The sequence below is a fragment of the Centroberyx affinis genome, unplaced genomic scaffold, assembly GCF_046629955.1.
Source record: "Centroberyx affinis isolate AG114_WGS23_722 - 3 ecotype Tasmania unplaced genomic scaffold, CSIRO-AGI_Caff_v1 ptg003989l_1, whole genome shotgun sequence".
Classification (NCBI taxonomy): domain Eukaryota; kingdom Metazoa; phylum Chordata; class Actinopteri; order Beryciformes; family Berycidae; genus Centroberyx; species Centroberyx affinis.
The window spans coordinates 95,070-107,500 of NW_027281805.1; the positions used below are offsets into that span (position 1 = coordinate 95,070).

Genomic DNA, 12,431 nt, shown 5'->3' on the forward strand with positions numbered 1-12,431 from the left:
TTTAACAATCCCTGCCTTTCTCTCCTTAACTGATCTCCCATTGGTTTTTACACTTTTGATTGATCCCTCCCTGCGTTATGTCCCGCCCCAACATCCTGTTTCAACAGGAAAAACATCACATTAAGGAAGAAAGATGCTCTCAAAATGCTGTTTCATTTGGACTCATTGCATGTTCTCATTCTCTAACTTTGACATTATGTAAATATGGTCACTCTGAATCCTTAAGGCTGTAATTCCCTGATCATCTGTCCATCCATCAGGCCGTCCGTCCATGCATACACCTGTCAATCAACCCGTCCATCCATCCTTTCCCCCCCTCCCGCCTCCCCCCTTGTCCCACGCTGTACCTTCTTGTCTGACAGCCCTGAGACAGTGTCGATGTACTCCTCCTGGATCATGAAGGCAGCCAGGTTGGCAGTGTAGGAGGCCAGGAAGATGACAGCGAAGAAGGCCCACACCAGCACCTGAAGCAGCAGGAGGAGATAACACTGAGAGGCCTGGGAGTATTTTAAGACTCCGCTGACACGCTTTTCACTTTTTGGCATTTCACTGCTAAGCATCAGCTAAAGCTCTCTCCTGCCTGGAGAGCTAGACTCGTATTTTGTCCCTTCAGCCTCAGAAAAAAACATCGCTGCAACCTTGGTGTTTTTTTTTTTGCTTTTTTCTGACTTGAATTAAAAGTTTATAAAGCCATAAAGTGATACTTCCATAGCCTAATAGCGCTGGTAAAGAAATAAAGCCTCTTTGCGTCTGTCACGGTCATACACATGAATATTATATGTAAACCTTTTTATTTTGCCCACAGTTATTTGTAGTTGAGGCCATGCAAATCAAGATTGCGCCCAATTCAGTAACACTTCACAACACAAACTCGCAGAGGGTTTTCCATCCTAGAGTCTCAGATCAGATTCTAGGATGGAAAACGCTCCAATTATAAAGGGGCTGTAGGGTGCGAGGGTGCCAGCCTGGGTGGATTAGTCTTAAACACTAAGTTTGCACTTGTAATTGGTGATGAAGAGGATGAAGGGGATGAAGGGGGCTGTTAGCTCACACAGCACTCTTTGTTTGCCGCAAAACCTAATTTGCAAGAACTTCTTTGTGAATAAGATGAAAACTCTTGCACTTGCACTTCAGCAGGGCGGGTGCTCTCCAACATGAGGGTTTGAACCCGGGGACTCCGGTTAAAGGACGGCCTCCTTATTCGTGACGCCTCCCTGCTGAGTTTCATGATGTTTCGACCCTTGTGAAACCTGTTAAAACCTTTCTGTATAACTCCAGTAGTACAAGGTTGCCAATTATCTGCCCAGTGCATGCTGGGATAGGCTCCAGCCCCACTGCAACCCTGAATAGGAATAAGCGGGTATGAAAAATGAATGAATGACTGAATTAATTAATGGTTGTCAATTAGAGAATGAGCGTTCCTTTTCATCATACCACTTCTTGCAGATCTGTATTTTTTGTTCGATAACTGGCTTTGGATAACCAGATAAGCTTTTATCATCTAATCCTTTTGTTGCTTAAGATTAGCTTTGGTTCTCTGATATGATATTTTATCAGCTGACAAGTGTTATAGATATGAAAATGGATCAGAATCAGAACGATGCTGCTGAAAACAACACTCAGCTTTCCAGGAATTGACAAACATGAGAAACACTCTCTTCAGTTGGACGCCCATGTATTGAATTATTCAATTATGATTTGAATGGGTTTCATTGGCTACAGGATCATGAAACTTGCTCTAACTGCAGGGCCACGCAAACCTTCAGTTCAACTAAAGCCACGAAACTGAGAAGAAAAAGAAAAGAGAACCAAAAATAAGTGTCTTTTCTTCTCTTCTGACCCCATTTGTGAAGTCTATTGAGCAGCTAATGAGCACTTGAGATGATTGGGCTTGGTCTGAAAAGCACTCAGGCAGATAGAAGAAAAAAAAAACAAAAAAAAAACAGCTGGAGTATTTCACCTCCTGAGGCTCTTCACCCTGGAACAGCAGAGGGGGCAGAACTCAACTGATTTCTCTATTCATGAAGCGCAGACAGAGCAGCAGGTATTTTAAAGATCACCATGGTCTCTCATGTGAAGCAAGAGAGTGAACACGTGAACGCACCATTGCACCAGAAACTGAAGTCTTTTAATGACAAGAATGTAAACATTTATCTATATCTTATCTATAAAATGCAGCAGATTTCCATCATCAATCAGTGGCTGTCTCTCAACAATACAGTATCTCTAGAATAGGTATATATATGTATTATTTATTGCACTGTAAACAGGCAGAAAACCCATTTGGCACACATTTTGGATATCCAAATGACTAAAATATGGAGATCGCCTGGGTGTATCTCCACGACAACCTCTGTAAAATTGTTTTATTTTGTTGTATTGTCATCAATTGTTGTCACTGTTGTAGCCAATTAGTAAGAGAAGATCTTCAGGTGCATCATTGTCCATGGGATCTTGGTTATAATGGTGTTACTGCCTTTAAAATTTAGATTGTATACTAGGCGAGGATGAAAATTTGCCCTTTGTTCCATCTCTAATTACTCTGAAATGGTAATAGTTATAGGTTTACTGAAAATGGATCCATATTCCCTAGCTTCTTACCTATCAAAGGAGGACAGACACATGCATATAGGCCTTATAGTTGTGGAGCTATTCTTAATTCATTGTTCATTGTTTCCAGATTTTTGGCTGGGGTTGAGTTACTTTATGCAGTGTCTGCAGTTTTTGCCCCTGTGGTTTGTACTGAAGTTGAGATCTTGAGAATAGAGCAGTTTTGTGTGCCAGTTTCACCTGCCAATAAACATTTCAATATAGAAATCAATCAAACATTCATCCAATTAAACAGCAAATTGCCAATCTAACTACTCATGCCATCAATCGATTGATTGGTCAGTCAACGAATGAATGAATAAATGAATCAATCAATCAGTCATCAGTCAGTCAGTCAGTCAGTCAAATCACCATAATCTTGCTGGTGGTTCCTCTGGGATTCTCCACAGGCACAGAGTTGTTGAAGACCAGCGCCCACAGCAGCCAGATGGACTTCCCTATGGTGAACTTAGACCCGCCTGACTCTGGAGGAGAGAGAGAGAGAGAGAGAGAGAGAGAGAGAGAGAGAGAGTTAAAAGAATACACAGTTTTTAGGAGATTGGTCCATTGGTCAACTTACCTGTTAAGTGATGGTAACATAGACACCAAAATCATCCATGTGTCCGTGGTAGGCTACATCGTTTGCTCTACTGCTCCATGCTAACACTTTAGCATACACTATGTTGAGTGATGGTAGGCAACTAGCATTAACTCCAAATTGAGACAATGAGAACTTGTTGCAGCTCTAAAGCTAAATTGTAAGTACTCTTAAATGATATGTGGCCAAGTCTGGCAGTTTTGACCAAAATCTGGTATAAAAAAAAACAATGTACTGTTTTTAACTACCAGGAACTACTTTCCTTGTTTATATGGAAAGTGAAGGAAGTGGTGATGGGAGATACATACAGTTCAACGTCACTGCACAGTGGATGAATACACTGGAAATAGTTGCTCACTGGAAATAGTTCCAAAAATAATCCCTGACTACATCAGCTATATTGTGTTAAGAATATTTAATTTTTTTAAATGTGTTAATCTACAGGCCATATAATAAAAAACAATAACTTTTTATTGCTATAAGGTCAGCTCTTTTAGTTTAGATAATATTAGTGTAGTAGCCTAGTGTATGCTAAAGCGTTAGCATGGCACAGGAGAGCAAGTGATCAACTGGGGACACATGAATGATTTGGTGTCCCTATTCTCATCACTCGTCAACAGTTAAGTGACCAAAGGGACAATCTCCCCAAAAACTTGGTGTATTCCTTTAATGAGTTGTTGAAGACCAGCACCAGTATGGTTAAAGACCCAGTGAAGTGACATGGAGAGTGTTTCCGAATGAAACAGAAAGTAAGGGCAGGAAGCGTCAGTGGGAGGGGCTTATTTGAATATTAATGAGATGTGGAGGAAGTGGGTGGACAGCAGTCTGCACTCGGTTTTGGAGGAATATTCTCTTCCTCCGTCACCCGTCTGGGAAAATAGTTTTACCTTCATCCATGTTACAGCTGAACTGAGCTTAAATGATAGAAAAAATAGCTGGGAGGGGGGATAACTCCAACAGTTATCAAAATTTCATTGGATTAAATGTTTTTTCTCCGCCCCCGAGTGCTGGAGGAGAAATGTGCTGTTTAATGGAAAGAGACAATCTCTTCATTTTGATATAAACAAATTTTGATATAAAATTTTGTACCAAAAACCCCAATAAAAAAGAGATAAAATAAAATAAAATCTATAAATCAACATTTTTGTCATTTTTTTGGCCTGTATTGGTGAACAGATGAACACTAAATCCAGCAAAATCGGCAAAAAGCAAAAAAAAAGTTATTTTTCTTTTCACTGGGTCTTTAACTTTGAACCACGTGACTCTGAAAGGACAGATGAGATGGAGGGAGAGATGAGAGAGAAAGTGTGAAGACTTACACTTCATCACCCACTATAATATATATTCAGTATGAATCTGGATCCAAATGATTCCAGGAAAAGGGAGAGAAGGAGTTATGGACTTATTCAAGACTAAAGCCCACGGCAGATTTCCCTACGGTGAACTAAGAACCGTCTGACACCGAAAGCAGAGACGGAGAGACCGGGGGGAACGAGGGAGTAAAAAGAAAGATCTACTGTGTTATTAAAGAATACGGCTTGCAGCGCACTTTGTCGAACGGAGAATCATGAAAGCTGCGGACGTACAGATGGGAAGACGGAAGGAAGGAGGGATGGAGGAAGGGAAAGAAAACGAGGGATCGAAGGATCTGCTGAGTTGAGTCAACAGTCGACTTCTCTACGGCGAAAGAATAGAAGGGACAGAAGAATCTATTGAGTTATTCAAGACTGAGGCCCGACAGCAGACTTAATTTTGTTGAACACAAAAAAATCATCAAACTCTGAAAGCTGAAAGAGGGAAGGAGCGAGGGAGGGAGGGAGAGAGGGAGAGAGGGAGAGAGGGAGAGAGGGAGGCAGTGAAAGGGATAGACGCCTTTATTGAGTTATTGAAGACTATAAGACCGACAGCAGATTATTTTTTTAACGCTGAGCAAGGAATCGTCAAATTCTGAAGGTTTTTTTTTCGGGCGGATAGGAAGACGGAGGGAGGGAGGGAGGGAGGGAGGGAGGGAGAGACGGCAGAAAGACTGGAGAAGGGATGGAGGGAGGGAGGATGAGATGAAAGGAGGAAGAGATGTAGAAGAAGGGGTGAAAAAGATTGTTAAAGTGATTGCTGATAATTGTAAATAGAAAAAGGGACAGAATCTGCTTTGTCAAAGTCCTGTCTCCCACTTTTTTTTGCCTATTTACAATTATTGACAAACAGATTATTTTCTTCGTTTCCAAGTTTCCTCCAACCGGATTTCGGCGTTTCACTTGTTCAAACTGAAAGGTTTAATAAACATAAAGAAAGAGATTCACTTAAAAACAATTCAGCAATTCAGTTTTTTTTATATATTGTCAGAATCTGCTTTGTTTGCGTTTGTTTATGTGCTAGAAGTGTGATTTTCAGACCGTTCCTCCACACAATGGCAGTGAATGGAGAGAGAGAAAAAAACCCCCACAATTCTCCAGTCTCCTCTACCGGAGCAACAGATCACAGAATCACTGATTTGGGGGGTTTTATCATGGGAGGAAGAGACACAACCCAAGAGACTACCAGAGTTACACATCACTTTATGTATTTGGGAGAGGAGGAAGGACAAAAACACCCACAGGAGTGACAGCCAGTGATAAACAGTTATCGTATGCACCTCAAACGCCACTCCGACATATTTCTACTTGTGTCAATTTATTAGGAAGTAATAGGGTTGCAAATAATCACTGAAAATGAATGCAGCGGCACAGAGGAGCAGCCAGTAAACACTCAGAATAAAAGTTGGACTGACAAGTACTGTCAAAAACGTCAAAATCAACCTCCGCCAGCGTCTGCTCCATTCAAATTCAATCAGGCAGATCGTGGGTACGGATTGGTTGTTTTGACTCATATTTCCCCCTAACATATACAATCAAAAAGTGGAGACGCTTTGCATAATTTGAGCAAAAACACCCTCCGCAAATCAGGCCCCCCGCTTACATAACTGCCGAAGTGACAAGCGGGTAATAATGCGGTGAAATGAGCAGTGGCGGTGGGTTGATTGGCGTGCCGACGCTGAAGTGACTGAAGTCTTACTCTTGGCGCTCTGCAGGCTGCGGTTGTATCCCACGGGGCTGAAGAACTCAAAGATGAAGACGGTGACAGCCACCACCGACAGGCACATCACAAACATCATCACCCACACCGCCGGGCTGTAGGGCTCTGTAACACACACACACACACACACACACACACAGGCAAATATCAGACACAAGTTTAAAAAGTTTGCCTGTCATCTCAAAAGCTACACAGTTATATCAAAGGTTTAACTGTCTGTGGACAAAGAAACAGTGAGACCAGGGTCCGAATTTAACTCCCACCAAGCACCAAATGCTGGTAAAATCTCTTCTTTGGTGGATAAATCTCGACTTTTTGAGATGACAACAGTCTTTGGTATTATTGTGCGTTCATGTGCAATCGGATTTATCAGAAAAAAACAAATTTCCTACTTGGAAATTTCACACAAACGCCCTCCTCCTCCAGTCGGATGATTAAAAGTCAGGAACTCCGGAAACGTTGCTTTCTGTGTCAAGTTAAGTTCGTCAAATTAACTCGTTAATCTGCAGGACGTCTGTGTTTGTTTATTGTTTGTCTTCCAGGTTTCAGTTTTCCCGACAAAGTCGCGCCTGAACGCAACGTCTCCACAACAAACACATTATTATGAGGCAGAAAGTCTTAATTTGAAAGATAAGGTACAAAGATAAAAGGTAGATGAAAGATGATGAAAGGAACAATTCAAACAACAGGTTAGATGTCCTGTGCAGAGTGACTTTCTCAGCTGCTGGTTTCATGTAATATCCAATTTACTGTAAATATGAGAAACACTGTTCACCTCCCAGTAAGACGTGGGAATTTTCTGTGGACTCCCATGTCTCCCAGTTGGAGTCACGCATTGCGGAAGTGTGTCAACATAGCAGGCAGACGAGAAAAATCGAAATATATACATATATATTCACACTAATGCAATCTGAAAGTGAGCAATATCTGCTGCAGTTCGCTTATGGTTGATTTGTAAGCAGGAGTTATTGTCCATACAATGAGGAAATAAATTTTGACTGTCTTTTAGGGAATTTAACCCCTTGTACCCTGACTTTAGCTGACCTTACCCTTAAATTTCCCCTTAAGTAGCTTCAAAGTTAGAAAAAAACATTTTGCTAACTGTACAACAACATCACATCCATATTCTGTATCTGATCGTTCCAACTCTTTCTTGAAGCTCTAGCTCAGTGATTCTCAGCCTTTTTCATATCAAGGACCCCTAATTTAGTCCACATTAGGGCCACGGACCCCCATTTGATGAGATTTTGTCTCTCAAACCCAAATCTGAGAATATTTGTATTGTTAGATATGATTTTGTCCAGAATCCCATGACTATCTGTATTGTAGGTAGAGAGATAACAGTGAAACTATGATCAAAACAGTCATTCTTCTACATTCTCTATAGTGTTAACTTCTTGTGAGTGAAATAATGCTGAAGTTTAACAATTCATCAGTTTGCTGGAGACCCCCTGAAACTCCCTCAGGGACCCCTGGTGGTCCCCGGACCCCACGTTGAGAAACCACTGCTCTAGCTGTTTATATTGAATGGAATTTTTTTCACATTTCCCTGTATGTAGCATGACATATTTGGTGTCTTTGGAAAACTTATCTTGACTAGAATTTAAAATAAAGTTCTTTGGGTTTGAACAAAGCTTGGCCATGCAACCTGGCGGGGGCGGCAGGGAAGAAGAGGTTAAGGGATACTGATGCATGTTCTTTTTGCATTTGACTTAAAAATGGAGAATATACTTTTTTGGAATTGTCTTAAGCCATCATAAAACTCACAATGAAACAGCTTTTTCCATCCTCCTTCCGTAATTTGACATATTTCAGGTTGAAACAAGATGTTTGGGTGGGACATAACACAGGGAGGGATCATTCAAAATCGTATTCAGTTCAGAGAGAGAAAGAAAGTTTTATTCAAAAATCTGTAATGGGTAATATTAGTTGGAATATTTATACACCTACTGGAACACCATGAAGCAACCGCTTTGTAGTGTTTATTGTTAAATGTTGTATAACATGGAAAATTAGCTAATAAAATATCATTGTGACTTCAAAACTGAAAGTGAGTATTATCCCCCTGTAAGAAGAGAGCAAACAAACAGTGTTGAACAGTGTTGAACAGCGGAGGTGGAGACCTGAGGGCAAAGACAGGAGGAAATTATCTCTCCTCATCTCCTCCCTCCTTGAGAAACGGATGAGAAGCTGACGCCGGCTGAGGAAGCGAGCGAATACTTCTGAGACTCGCCAAATTAGTGAGGGATTTGCTGTCGACGGCGGCGGCAGCTGTAACGCTAATCAAACATCGGCGTTAGACACGAGCCGAGTTGGTGGGTCGGCTCATCAACACCTTCCCCCCCCCCCCCCTCCCCCCCGTTACATCCAGACAGAGACGCTAAATCAAACCTGACTGTGTGCTGACTTACCACAGAGCAACAGGCGCTGTTTACATTTGAGGCTTTTAGCTGAAGCTCCCATCCAGAAGGACTCACAGTGAGGGGCGGGTCCTGTGGTTTCTCCGGGGTTTTTTTGCATAAAACTCAGGACTTATTCATAACTCACAGGACTTTTGGCCCCCTAACTTTGAAAGCCGGACCCTCATTTTAAAGAATAACCAGTCCATACCCAGGGATGCGAAAGAAAAAAAACAGCGTAAATTTGGGAAAATGGAAAAATCAGCTTCGTCAGTCCCTGCCTATGCCAATGCTCAATGCCCATGTGCAGTTTCAGATTGATTGGCCAAACCATTGAGGAGCAAATTGGATGTAGACAGACAGACAGACAGATGGACAGAGTTTTCCTCATTTTATAGTAGGATGTTAAATTAGAAGATTTGCACCTATTACTGTCATTACGGTAATCAAAAATCAATATATTTGCGTCTTTTAGTGTCATTACAGAAGGAAAAATGCAGCTGCAGCTCAAGTGATGCGATGATTTTGACTGGTAGGCTCTCTCTCTCTCTCTCTCTCTCTCTCTCTCTCTCCTTTTTAACATTATTATACTTTTAATTTCAGCTAATTTTGTACCTTTGTTGTTTCTGTTTCGCCATTGTCTCGGCCAGATCTCCCTTGAAAAAGAGATTTTAAACCTAAATGGGATCTACCTGGTTAAATAAAGGTTAAATGAATGCATAAAAGTTTAAAAAAGTTTATTGTGCATAAGTTATATCAGAAGCATCGTACTTCACCACAGTTTGAAGTTAAAGAGCAGTACACTAGCCTGCTTAGCCTATTAAAAGCTTGTGTGGTGGTGTGTGTACACGCTCCGCCTCCCCACAAACCTGCACACTTATCATGACTGCATCAGTGTTGGCTGAGATCTTTACAGTAAAGTGTTTTGTTATTCATCAACGTGAATTACCAGGTCAGTTTTAGCGTTTTTGCAGCATCACCACTTCCCTTTGATCATTTGCACATCCAGCAACTCATTCATAAAAACGCACCGGGCGGCAAAAAAAAAAATACCACCTGCTCTAGTCCAACAGCAAAAACTCTCTCTACTGTGAGCAGCTACTACTCAGCAGCATCCACGGTGATTTGCTCTTGTGGTTTTTAATCATTCTAAAAAGATGAAGCAAAAATGACCAGAAATGTATTTAGGAGCCATATCTTCTCACCTGGGCGGTCACACAGTAATGTGGCTCCATCACGGTAATCACAGCCTGCGTAAAGCTATGAACAAATTACGCAGCAGCAGATTTTATGCTCCGTAAAGCTGTTACTGTTGAGCTTTATGAATATGGCCCAGTCTGTCTTGACTGAGGATGCTGACTGGCTGCTGATGGGATCAAACCTTCTCTCTAACAGCAGCTCGTCCTGCCACTGCTCCATGATAAACGGTAAATACAGATGGAATGATTTGTTGTGTTTATGTTTATGTTTATTTAAGGATCCCCATTAGAAACACATGGATGTGCCTCTAGTCTTCCTGGGGTCCTGAACATAGAAATACAATACAGACATACAATAAAGAAAATACAGTCAACTTAGGATATAAAAACAATCAGGCAAGCTAAGCAGACATACAAATGAGTGAAATTAAGGATAAAGTGATAACAGATAACAGTACAATTAAACATAAAAACAAAGAAAAAAAACACTTAATAGATATAAAGTGATACTAAAGCAAGCAGACTAAACAGATAGACAAGGGCAATAATTTGAGGATATAAGATAACAATCAGACATACATACATGTAGGGGTATGTGCTTATCCTGTTATTTGGCAAGATATTTCTTTGTATGCTTTCTGAAAGTTATTTTGTTATTAACAGTAGATGTGATATCTTTGGGCAGAGAATTCCAAAGTGCTATTGACCTGTATATGACGGTAAGTTTGCGAAAATTCGTTCTTGGAGCCGGGAGCATTATGTGACCAGAGGCTGCACCTCTTGTGCTGTAACCATGCCCAGAGGCCAGATGTGTCTGATGAGCCAAGCTGGACGGGTTGTTGGTGCTAATGACGGACCGCAACAGCGTTAAGAGACACAAAGACATTTTCTGTTCAACCATCAGCCATGCCAAGTGTGCATGCATATAGTTAACACTTCTGTCCTGTATGAACAACCGAGTGCCAGACGAGCCGCTTTATTTTGAGCAACCTGCAACTTTTCCAGATCAGATTTTGATGCTGATGACCAGATTACAGGGCTGAATAACTAATTTGATTATTGAGGGAGTGATGAACGCAGAGCACTTCTTAGTCATACCGATCCTCCCATTTTTGTGACAATATTATTTATATGTTTAGACCAGGATAGTGAGCTATCAATAGTTACGCCCAAAAGTTTTATTGTGTTTACTTGTTGCCAATTTTAGTTGAGGGTTGTTGGCCAACATATGTCTGGGTCCAAACACAATGGACTTTGTCTTAGAAATATTTAAGACCAACTTGTTGCACTCATCCCACTTGTTTACGTGTATTAGGGCATTACTTAGGGCGCGAGTTACCACTTGCTCAGATATGGCGGCACTGTACAGAGCGGTGTCATCAGCATACATAACTGTGTTGACATTTTTTACACACAACGGCAGATCAGTAGTGAAGATGGAGTACACAGTCTGTGACATTCCAGTTTGAATAGCTGCCATTAAAGAAGACTCTCTGTTTTCTCCCTGAGAGATAGCGCTTAAACCATGAGGTTGCATTGTAAGTGAAACCATAACACTGTAACTTGCCAATGAGCAAGGTATGATCAATACTACTATTTTTTCAATTACTTTGCTTAATAATGGTAAAATACTTATTGGCCGACTGTTGGGACCGTTAAAAATTTGTTTTTGTCTTTTGGAAGTGGAATAATTTTGGCTTCCTTCCATGCAGTTGGATGAACCCCATTGGTTAGGCATTGATTGAAAATATGGCATATTGGAGTAGTAACAGAGTTGGCTACAAGTTTAAGCATTTTACTATCTAGGTTATCTATGCCAGGGGAAATGGAGTCTGCTTGTGACATGAGTAATTTCATAACAGTTTCTCTGTCAATCTGACTGAATTTAAAGAGGCCTTCATGTCCTTCATAATCCCATTCCATATCAATGTATGTGATAGTGAGCCATCACTGCATTGCTTACCATTTCTTAACTAATTAACTTTACTTTTTTTTAAAAATCATTAAAATAGTTTGCAATGTCATGAGGCTTTGTTATGAATGCCACTTCAGATTGCATGAATGAGATATGTGTTAATCTGTTATTTGCTGTGATTTTCTTTTACTCTTACTTTACTCTTATTACTACTGCCACTATTACTACTGCCACTACTACTACTACTACTACTGCTGCTATTACTACTACTGCTACTGCTGCTGCTACTACTACTGTTACTACCAATGCGATTTCTACTACTATTTCTATTAGTACTACTACTTCTATAAGTACTATGACTTATACTACTACTACTAATGCCACCAAGTACACCCTTGCAACCACCTAGTACAACCTAACAACCATTTAGTACAACCTAGCAACCATCTAGTACACCCTAGCAACCACCTAGAAACACCAAAGCAACCACCTATTACCCCCTAGCAACCACCTAGTACCCCCTAGCAACCACCTAATACACCTTAGCAACCACCTAGCAACCACCTAGAAAAACCCTAACAATGACATAGAAACACCCTAGCAACCACCTAGTAAATCCCTAGCAACCATTTAAATATTAGGTTTTCTGCTTCCAGCTG

General features: G+C 40.9%; 1 protein-coding gene across 1 annotated transcript in view; it reads right to left on the bottom strand.

Annotated features, from left to right (window-relative positions):
* Positions 1 to 12,431, bottom strand: part of LOC139663363 (uncharacterized) — a gene marked incomplete at its 5' end in the record, with an annotated part of 90,321 nt that overhangs the window by 37,987 nt on the left and 39,903 nt on the right. Inside the window, 3 exons of the mRNA XM_071542010.1 lie at positions 348 to 464; positions 2,962 to 3,074; positions 6,239 to 6,364. Coding sequence (XP_071398111.1) covers positions 348 to 464; positions 2,962 to 3,074; positions 6,239 to 6,364 — 356 coding nt within the window. The remainder of the gene's footprint in view (positions 1 to 347; positions 465 to 2,961; positions 3,075 to 6,238; positions 6,365 to 12,431) is intronic.